General features: G+C 39.4%; 1 protein-coding gene across 2 annotated transcripts in view; it reads right to left on the reverse strand.

Annotated features, from left to right (window-relative positions):
* SLC25A13 (solute carrier family 25 member 13) overlaps positions 1-11723 on the reverse strand; it is a 101896-nt gene that overhangs the window by 40099 nt on the left and 50074 nt on the right. For both annotated transcript variants that reach the window (XM_017729312.1, XM_008629924.2), the window contains 4 exons: positions 9301-9440; positions 2653-2799; positions 980-1118; positions 63-156 (listed from right to left, as the gene is read on the reverse strand). In XM_017729312.1, coding sequence (XP_017584801.1) covers positions 63-156; positions 980-1118; positions 2653-2799; positions 9301-9440 — 520 coding nt within the window. The remainder of the gene's footprint in view (positions 1-62; positions 157-979; positions 1119-2652; positions 2800-9300; positions 9441-11723) is intronic.

Here is an 11723-nt window from a genome sequence, read left to right on the forward strand (position 1 = left end):
GAGAGGGAGAGGGAGAGGGAGAGGGAGAGGACAAAGAAGGGGACAGATAATTCTCCACCTACCCCCGTGGCTCATAAAGGTCTGCTAACTGAAACAAGATGTCAACTTCCATGGGTGTAACCTGACCAAATTTCTGGGCTGCCAAAACAAACTCCTCTGAAACAGAATAAAAATACAGAAAATAAAATGCAATCAAACCAGAAGAAATAATCCAGAGCACCCCAAATTTGCTCTATATTTTAGCATAAAGTAGAAGACACTTGTTGGGGCAGGGGTGAAAGGGAAGTTACCCAAAACAGAAGTGTTCCTGTCACTACATAAATGTGTGCTTTAAATGGTCTGTCCTTCATGCAAGTAAGTACAACTCTCTGGTCTTAAAGCTTAGTGCTACCAGCAGGATTTAGGATATTTGACATACGGTATCAATCGGCTGCAGGTCAGAGGGAAAAATATAAAATAAAAAGCAAACAAAGAAAAAACCCCAAAACAGGAGTCAAGAGATGTGGAACTTTTCATGCATAGTCCCAGTAGGCCGCATTAATGAAACTCTGGTGTTGCACAGGGAATTCTCCATAAAAGTGGTTAGATATAGCAGATAACATCTTGTTCCAAGCTTGTAGATCAGCTTACTGTGCCGCCAATACAAGTTTATGGAATTCTTCAACTACCCTTGAAGGTCACTTTAATAGGCTGCCAATTTGGCAGGGGTCCTAGGAAGTTTTTTAAACTTTTAAATATCTTTACATACTTCCCGCACCCTGCCCCCACCACAAGTTTACTACGACCTTTTTCTGATTGAAACAAAATGAAAAAGCTGGAGGGTGGACTCCGACAGGACTGTACAAAACTGAGTGGCAAACCAAGGAATGCTAACGAGGCAGGCTTCCCCCCCCAAATTGATTTAAAAGAATACAGATGAGGTCTTTCCCTCCATTCAAATGCCCAAGGAAACTTCCAGACTGCAAACATTTCTACCAACCCTTAGTGACTTCCACATCTTTTCTATTTCCAGCCAGAGTACTGTAGATCTTTCTAATGAGCTCCATGTTGTTAAGGAGAGAATTAAATCCATTAAAATAGGAAAAGCTGACCTGATGGGAAGTGGTACCTCCAGCAGCCTAGAGTACAGACAGTAAAAGAAGAAAAAAGAGAGTGTTACAAAACTAAAAAAAACCCTTGAAATAAAAGTTTTCGAACAATGTTATTTTACAAGAGTGACAGTAGCACAGGCTTGCTTTTTAAAAAAACCCCTGCAAAATAAAGAACTTTAAACTATGAAAGATTCTTATGTTACTGAAACTAATCATGACCAGAATATAAAACTCTCCCCACCCTACAAACCTAAACAAATACATATGCAGGATTATAACAACATAACCAGTAGTAATTTACAAAGTTCAAGTTTCAGTACTGCTTCAGTTGGAAATGTTTCATAAGTTGGCTTATATCTAGTAATGAGGAAATCTACTTCTACATGTAAAGCATATTACTATATAGAAAATTTCAACAAAACCAAAACATATTCTGTAAAAGGTCAACTGAAACCTTTAAATTCACAGGCATTTCAAGTCATGGAAAACCAGCAGTAAGCTCTCGGGCTTGTATCAGGCAGTCAAACATAATGGGAACAATAAGGTTCGAACAGTCACTCATTTTCAAATGAGAACTGAGCTTAAACCTCTGTTTTAAAGTAGTGTTGGATCTGCACATAGAAAAATGACTGGATCAATTCTCTATTTAAATTATAAGATCAATGATCAAGCAAATTTCTGAAAAAATATGCGTAAGCTTGCGAAAATTTAACTGACCTTGAGGGATAATCAAAAATCTTACGTTTTATGACAGAGGATATGACCCAGGAAGGCTGTTAACAGGACTGTGAGGGAACCATCGAAAAAAGTACCAGATCTCACTGTCAGTCCCTAAGCCTTCTGGCTATCCTTTTTGCTGCATGCATCTTCTAATATTCTGGTCAGAGTTTGGAGTTCTCATCACCTCACATATCCCCCTGAAACTCTCCCTTGCAAGTCAAAGCAGAACAGATCTTTAAGCAGATCTTTAAACCTGAATATGGCCAAGCTTTAGAGTACTTCGAACGTGCTGCTACAAGTTCCCAAAATTAGAAACTGTGGTCAAAACCAAATGTACCTCTTTCTTCAGTGAAATTGCAAAATTGCAGTATTTAATTCAGTTTATGCACTCCAAACTATGAAAATATACTCTGAATGTCCTTGGCTGATGTTCCAGTTCATACATTGTCCCAGGTACTTGGAAATTACACTCAGGAGCTTAGAATTTACATTACAAAGCAAGGTCTTTGAGGATGATGTCCTAAGTGGGATGTAATGGCATTCTGAAGTATTTGACACAGTCTACTATGATGGAATGGCTGGAAAAAGGCAAACTCTGCATCTGTAGGCCATAACTAAGGTCCATCTACATGCTTTGTCTTTTGTCTCTGGAGACCAAGAACATTGAGGATATACATTCTGCTATCAGAGTTAATTTTCATATGTGTCGATAATAACCGCTAGACTTCAAAACATGCATCCACAAGCTGGATTAGGTGTCATACAGCAGTAAAGGTACATAAAAAACAGAATCCCACAGCTGTATCCCAGGTCTGCCAGCTGGGATACCAGAACTACTCACAGCTACTAGACATTCTTCTACAAATGGTGTCAGCATGTGTGGCCGGATAGTGACCATAATGTCCCTGAAGTCCATAGCTGTGACTCTTCCAGATTGAGCATTGTCTCTCTGTACAAAAGCCTGTTTTGCATGTTCTAATTGTATCTCCTGCAAACATATGGGGAAAAAAAAGTTACGTTCAAAATCGTCACCTTAACAGTTAAATTTAATGTAAGTAATGCAATCCTACAAGACTTCTCATTCCTAACAAAACACGACTACGGGTAATCTAATGTTAAGTGGCTATTGTATGTATATAGTATGTAAATTTCAGCCTTTTCTAGCAGGAGCATATATGGTCTCTATCACTGACCTCAATACCTTGGACAACATCATGATTTCTTTGCTGCCTGGACATTATGTCATGCAATTCATTTAACTGAGAAATGGAGAACCCATACCAACACACCAGTGCAAGTAATCTCCCACTCATGAACATTAAAGTGTTCCATGATGTGCATTACCCAGTTTATTGCACGTATCACAGCAGGTCAAAATACTTTCTGTAAAAGCACTCACTACTCCTTGAATGAGGACAATGAAATCATCAGAGATTTCCATGTAGACACCTACTAATCTGGAAGGGATTCCCTCAAAAAGCATCCTCATTTAAAACATAAAGTTATTTGTCTACAAAAGACACCAGCAGTTTAATTTAGAACTCCTTGTATCATGACTGATTAAAGATCAGTTCTCAGTATTTCAGCAGTAGTAACAGGCATAAACATTATCTGATACAACCACCTGATAATGTCATTTTGTGATTCAAATGTACTACCAAGAGAAAAAAGGAGAAAAAAAGGTATATAATCTCTCAGAGCTGAAAGTCCTACTGTGACCTTCACCCTTTCTTCTTAAATTACTGTTAAGACTACTTTCCTTTTTTTTATTTAAAAGGAACAATCCTGCACAGATGTAACTTGTTATTACATACGAATGTTTGTTGAGTTCTACAGGTTTGTAAAAAAAAGAAATACCTTTGGTGATGTAATCAGACTTCCCAACCTGTATTTTTTAGGTGAATGAAGGAACACAAATCACTGCCGTGTCTTCCCTTTAAATTTCAAAGATTATAAAAACTTCTTCACTGGAAATACAGTGCTTATTTTGAATACAGATTCATAATCAGTTATTCAGAAAATGGAATCAGAGCAAAACTATGTCAGCAATACTAAGCAAGTCTTGCAGTGGATCATGACACTCTCCAACTATTTCCATTGTATTTGCAAATATGTGCCTTAAAATACATATTAATCCAAGACTCAAGCTAGTCAAGAGTCACCATCATGATGTATTCTCAGTAAATATGATCTCCTGTAAGCTGATATTTGTCTCACATCAGCATTCAAGGAAATAAAAAGTGAAGGGCAAAAGGCAAATTCAGACGGAGTAGAACCGGACCTGCAAGAGGCCTGCAGATGCCATCCCTCCCTCCTTCTATTCACTCAGTTCACGTGGCCACTCAAGCCATGCTTGTCCTTTTATTTCAGCCTTCTGACTGCCAATTTTGGTCCTAATTTCTAATTGCAACACTGTACCCTGACCTGAAAGGTATGATGAAAACCTCCTAATATATTAGGCAGAGGGAGGAAAGGGTTGGGGGGAAAAGACTGGTCAATGTTTCACTCCCAGAACTAATCTGAAATTTCTTCTTTTGATGGGAAACGCTCCTGGGGGTTATAATTTGAAGTGGTACAATTTCAGTTCGGCCACGTTTTCTTTACATTACAGACCCCCATGTTGAGGTGTTACAATTCAGCAATAATACTCACTCTGGCTGGATGCAGCCATGCAAGTTCCTACTTCACTCCAACTGAGACTGTAATTTCAACAGAAATTTGGAAGGAAGCAATTTTGGAAGGTTTATGGTGAGATGAGCACAAAAACACAAAAAGACTCAGCTTGAGGCAGGCAACTACTTGGGAGGCAGAGAGCTCTGCAGAGGAGTTTGGTATAATAATGCTTGTATCCTAAATACTCATCACTTAGCAGGTAGAAACGTGGGAACAAATGAATAAAAACGTTTGTCATTAAATGGAAGCACTACCAGAGAAAAAATAAATTGTATTTAGCAGAAGGATTACATGGGAAACTGTGAATATTGCTTTCTTCTTCCCTCACTCAATTTGTTTTAACCACTGAAACTGCTGGCAGTATTTCATTGGCAGAATCCAGCACTAAAATGCAGTAAAAAAACCTGGACACCACCTGCAGAAGTCCAATCTGTTCCCATCTGTGTACACCCATTAGTGAGTCTGGAGGTATTGTACCATTGGTGAGACATTGTCTGACAGTGATGTCTTAGCCACAGAACAAAGCAGGGCTCGTGCTCCAAAGAGGTGCATCAAGTGCGTGTTTCTTGTCATCATCCAGCTAACTGCAAAAAGGCTGCTACTACTACAGTTGAGAACAAGCCAAAACACCCTATCCTCTCCTTGCTAACATGATTCTTTCCAATTTTCTTGGTAAACTGGAACCCACTAGAGAGAATTATCCCACTTGTTAAACACATTGTCAAGGTCTTGGCGCTGCCATTTACCCATCTTTTTGTCAGACAGAAAAGAGCCATTTAGCTGTAGACAAACAGCAAGACAAAACTGTGAATGGGATGATGTCAGTCTTCTGAAACTCCCTATTCATACCTCCTCCTTAGTTCAGAAACTAAGTTCCAGTTCAAAATGGTTTACGAATACTGCACATAGACAAGAGAAGACTGACCTCAGGAAGGGAGAGACTTTTTAGGCTACGGAGACTCTTTAGGTTATTTTGAGCAGAGCTACACATTTTCCAGTTACACCAGGAAGAAAGAAGCACAGGGATCTTCAGCCACATGACATTCTCAAACCATGACCATGGATGGAAGCAGTATGGTACACAAGAACACGCAGACGATCACATGGTAACAAACCATCTCAAATCTAAATTTCAGACAAACCTACAAAGTCTGTTACCAACAAACCAGACATACGTCACTTTTCTAATCACTGCACCATGCATATCAATGCAATAAACTCCTTAAAGTGTTTACCTCAAAAGAAAGGCTATACATTCCCTCAGCCTCCATGCCTGAAAGCTGAGACAACTCACAGCACAACTATGTTTCAAAAGGAGTTTCAAAATTGCTACTAGCAATTTATCAGAAAATTCTTTATGAGATGTTTGTAACATCACCTTTGTTGTGTATATGCAGCTAATATAAAGAATACCACCTTAAAAATAAACTGAAAAACAATAAAGCAAAGCTGTAGTCTTCAGAGATGCTGACTTGCAGTAATTTTATTGTTGCACCTATTTCAGTCCCATGTTGTTTACCTAGACAGACTAAGGTTTAAAGAAATACAATCCTCATTACTTTGCAATACAAATTACACTTCCTAAAGAACCTTCTCCAACTAGACTTTCTGTAAACTTAAGATATACATAGAAAACAAGCATCTTCCTTGATGCTGGAAGTCCAGAATTCCCCCAGGCAGAATAAGACTCTGTGAAAAATTAATTTGTACAGCATGGCAGGCATGCTGGCACCAGATTCTAATGAAATTATTTCCTATCTAGAGATTTTAACTCAGCTTTCACTTACTCCAGCTCATTAAAAGCTTCTTTACCTTGCACTTAGATAGGAATTTATATTTGCATTCCATCCCAATGTATCTACAAGTCATCAGATACAACACAATCTTTGCCACTGGAGTAGATCCCAAGGTTCAATTATAGAGACTACTACTTCATCAACTAATATGCTGGGCATAAGTAAATTCCCAGGCAATACAGAATCGGATTTACCAGGCCCACATATGTTAAAATTCATTGTGTGGAATAGATTTTACATGCTGAGAAAGGGGCTGATTTTGCTCTTCGTAAGGCAGACTTGCCACTTAAGTGATGATGGAACATGACCATATGCAAACAGATAGAGATATGATGGGTATATAGTACAGGTACACAAGCTAATTTTAAGCCAGCAAATGAGCAGGGTAAAACAACACACCCTGAGCTCTAGGTTGATGCAAATAGATTGTTAACTGTATTAGAGCCAAGGAGTTTGGAGGCTATACTTTCAGGCATCTCTGTTACTACAGACAGAAAAAGTGCTGGCAGGATATAAATATTCAGAATCCCATATAAACACTTCTTATTTAAAGCCACAAGAGATCTATCTTGTCCATGGATAAAATATACTAATGTTATTTTCCAAATACCTTGAGCTTTGCCAGAAGTGATGATTAATCCAAATGCTGCAACAGATAATGATCACGGAACAAGTTTATGTGACATAATAGGACCCAATGTAAAGGAATTTGAATCTAGCTAGATTATTCCATTAAAAGTTGCAAATTGCATTGTACTTACAAAGCAGTACCTGAAGCGCCCTACAGAACCATCTGGTCCATGTTAAGTGCAGTGTAAACTGCATTCACACATCAGGAATGCAGAAAGGTAATTTGGTATCCACTGTGGTCTCCTGCTGTCTAAGGTCCAAGGTCTAGACATCAGACCAAGAAGACTGACTCATGCACAGGCAGAATGTCAGAAGGAAAGACTGAGTACCGAAGGTTACAGAGCTTAAAGGAAGATTTCCATGCCTGTGAACAGCAACGCTCCACTTAGTGCCGAAAGCCATTTCTGTGCCCAAACTTCAGCATCTGTAGTACAATGCTGCAAGGCAAGAATCAGCAGGGAAACTTACGTGATTTACAGTTTTAGAAAGTGGGTAAACAGATGTACCCAATTACTGTGACTGACTGAGCATCCTAATAGACTGTACTGATAACAGGCAGCTTCAGAAGTCTTAGGACAATTAATTTATTTGAAAATCCTTCCTGCCTGCACCAATGCTGAGAGTATCTTTATTAGCAGTATTAGAATTTTTCCTGAGTGCATCTCACCTCTCCAGAGACACCCAGAATTGTCATACTTATTCTCCTGGTTTATGCTCCTCCTCCTGTGTTTCTGACCTATATGGATCATCACCAGAAGGGCTGGCTGGTTCATGAGGACCACTGACATCCTCCAACACAACCAACTATCCCCAAATATCATCCCATCCAAGAAAAGTCCTTTCAGATAAGTAAAGAGGAATATCCCTCCACAGGAGGAGAAAGCCTAATAGTTAGGACTAATCTCCAAAGTTAGAAAACTCCTGCCTCAGTGCTTGCTTTTCCTAATTCAAGTTAAAAACACAAAAGAACCCAAAGAAAGAACTCAAATATTCCAAACACCAGCCTTAAGATTACAAGCTCTTTTAGGTTTCTGACTCTAACCTCTCAACTTCTCTCACAACCCTTATACACACACTTTAAATGGTGAAAAAGTGTCCTGTTTTTATTCTGAATTTTTCAACAGGTTTTCCTCAGATGTCCAAACAAATAGACAAATGAGGCAAACAGGACTGGTACTTTGTTAAAACTGTGACTTTAAACCACCAAAATCAGGATACATATCTGAGGCTCATTCTGTAGTTGAAAGGAGATACCAGAACACATTGCCAGAGGCATTTTTTCCTAATAAAGTAGCACATTTGCTTTTTCACTCAAAAGAGGTTCTGATTCCTATTTCTGTCACAAAACTGGTTTATGTCTTAGCTACTTAGGAGTTACAATAGTCAATACAAAGCCTAAGGGAATACAATTTAATCATGTGATACCTGACGTCCTCTTCATACAAAGTTAATTAGGCTCTGTTCTACGAAGTCAATTTGAAACATTTGTCTCAATAGCATTATCTTAATTATTCCTCATCAAAATGATACCACCTCCTACTGTGAACTAACATACTTGTGTAAACAAGAAAAAAAGAAACCTTGCAGTCTCGAAGCAGGTTCCCATTTTAAAACTCTCTAGTGTAAATACTAATACAGGCATTAAGTATTCAGGAGGAATACAAATAAGAAACTCACGTGTTTCACCTCTTTTCCTACTGAAGACTATTTTACAGTACTGCTAAAATACAGATAATCAGTTTATTTTTTTATTAGCATATTTTACTTCCTGTAACAAAGTACCTTGTATGAATAGTATGAACAGCCAAGAATTACTTGCAAAATAGTGCTTTATTCATTATATACAAGCAAATTTTCCCTAAGATAATCCTAATTCAAAAAAGATCAAAAGTAAAGTGTGTGGAAATGGCTTGTAAAAAATATTATTGGATATCAGCTCTGAATTAAATATATGTTTAGTAAACATGCTGTTTACAGACAAAAGTACTTGTTAATATGAGTCTGGCAAGTTGAGTCCAAAATGTTCAGTACTGTTATTTAACATTCTTTGACTCATAGATTTAAAAATACAGGAGATTTTCAGACATCGAAGTCTAGGTTTTTAATCTCATGTCTATGGCTACACAACAGTGTAGAAATAATCACCTTCTGCACACAGGTGCAAAAACAAAGGAAAAGGAAAAAACCCCAGCTAGCCTGAATGAGCAGTTTTACCAACAGCATATCCTATTTACCAGCATACTATACAAGTCCAGCACTCTGACTGTAAAAGCCTACACTTGGTATATATTTCAGCTTTGCTACCAGCATGGTATTTGGCAAGTTTGCAAACACTTTGATTCTTGCATCCTTCTTATTACTCTTGACAAACCATACTGTATTAGACCCACCAGTAAAAACTGAGTGAACTCCGCATATGTTAGGTGTCTTTTTCTATCCTTTCCAAAATGCAGCTGTACGAACTCTGAATTCCAGTTAAAAGGAATGTGCTGATGAATAGTAGTCTGGCCAAAAACTTGCTTAGCATCCTCTGGGAAGAAAAGAAAAATGTTCATTTAGTAATAAAATAAAATAACAATAGGGACAAACATATAAACAAATATGATATGTTGTAACAGGAAAGCAATACTGTTCATATAAATTAGTAACATAAAGCAAACCTAATGTTTTTGTTTCCCCAAATCATCACCCTCACAAATAGTTTCTGAATAATAGTTTTATTCATGAAGTTTTATACCCACAGCATTTAATTAAAAGAAACTCAGATATTTCAAGTTTTGAATTCAAACAAGGAAAGATTAAAATTAAAAGACAATTTATAAAAAGATGACTAAAGCTAACTGATTTTCAGCATATTCTTTTCAAGCTGCTAACAATGAAAGTTTTGTGTCACTGTAATTCAGGCTTTTGAATTTTTCCCAGAGTTCTCCACATTCAAACAAATCAACTACAAAAATACCATTATTTCAAGATCCACTTTTCTGGAGTTACTGACAGAGCAGTCACAAACAGGACAGGGGATGTGCAGAGACACGGCAGGCAGGAACAAAAACTTGTCACCAGCAGTATGCAGACTTTAAGCCTACATCTCTTCTACGAGGAGGGGGGCAGCATGACAAGTATGATCACAGCTAAATACAAGCTTCATAGTTAGTAGTCACAACTGGGCAACAGGCTTGGCAGACTGGTAACACACAGCAGTTTCCGTGAAGAAGCCACTATTTGATACACACCAAATTGTACAGTAGTAAGGACCCTACATTTCTGCAACTAGACTGCATATACTGTAACTAATGAAAACACTGAGATCTGAGCAAGTACTTGTCTCAAAGGACAGTGCCCACTTCAATGTGACAGTTTGGTCTCTGCCAAAAAAACAGGGCAAAGATATCCTCTGAAGACAAGCTGAAGGCCAGAGGTTCCCAGCTGCTATATGCCTTCCTAATTGCTGTATGACTCCTTCAGCAACTCAAGTGAAGAGCCAGATCTTGTCTCCTGCAAGTTCCTGTGAGCATGGAGAGATGGTTCCCAGGAGTCACTCCCTACCCCCAGGCTGGGCCAGGAGCTGGTCTGCTCCCTTCACGCTTTGTGGAAGACCAGGAGTCCAAACCATGAGCTCCTGTCTGCCTCTGCGAGCAGCAGGGCTGTAAACCAGTTCCCAAGCATGGCTGGTGCCTGGGGTTGAGGAAATCAGCAGAACTTAGTGCTTGCCTGTGTTCAGAACAAGCTGGGAGCCACCTCACTGGAGCCAGCCTCTGCCTGCCAGGCAGGACTGGGAGCCACCTTCCAGCTCATTCCAGCGCCACAAGCAAAGGTGGGAGCTGACTCCTTGGGGCAATGAGGTTGCATCTCCTGTGCATGTTGAGTTCTGGCTGATGGTTCAGTCCCTGCCAGGCAGGCACAGCAGTTCTGTTGACTCAGGGAAATCCAAGCAGGGTGGAATCCCCATTTTAGGCAAGGAAGCAGGAAAAAGTGAGAGCGAAGTGGCACAGCTGAGAGCCAGGAAGATGTCAGGAAGAGCCCAAGTAAATGAAGAAAAAAGACATAGAAAAATATGGTCACAAGGAGATGAAAGGGGCAGGTGTCTGCTGCACCGACCCAAAAGCCCTGCAGATGGTATAACCCACAAGAATAGCTTGTTCTAAAGCAAGAAGGCTTCACAGAGCAGAAATGAAACTGCAGACCTCTTCCCATCTCACAACCCAGTCAGTAGTTTCAGCTTTAAAAACACCCACTGATCCCAGGGCATCAGTGGTGAAAGAGCAAGTTGGATTTAACTTACAAACAGGAAGACTAACCCCAGTTAACCTCAAATTCATAAAATTCATAACTCGAAGTCCTAATGTCCTAAGAGAATTTTCTCCTAGCAAAGTCAATGCCCCCCAGGACAGCCCCATTGCTCATTCATGTCTTAAGCTTCACCACAGCCAGCTTGGATCTTGTCTGCCAGCATTCTCCAGGAGCAAAATTCTACTCCTGGAGAGCAGAATGGGAGAGAAAGTCTATTGGTTCAGGGTGAGGTCCTATCCCTCTACTTGAGGTCTTTCATTTAGGGTGCTTCCTACTGCCACAGCTCAAGGCACCTTGCCACATGTCACTGGAGATCACATTTATAAAGTTTCTGCTTTCTGCCAGACTTTCTTCAAAGAAGGCAACCAGCATGAAAAAGACAGCCTGTCTTTCCTGCATATAAGAGGAAATAAAGGTTGTCTCTTTCTAGCAGTGACCACTGCTTTTCCAGAGAAAGACATTCCCAGAACACCTGTCAGCTGTCTCTTGCACAGAAATCAGATGTTCGTTGGCTTCCTCTTTC

Source organism: Corvus brachyrhynchos, unplaced genomic scaffold (genome assembly GCF_000691975.1).
Source record: "Corvus brachyrhynchos isolate BGI_N302 unplaced genomic scaffold, ASM69197v1 scaffold142, whole genome shotgun sequence".
NCBI lineage: Eukaryota > Metazoa > Chordata > Aves > Passeriformes > Corvidae > Corvus > Corvus brachyrhynchos.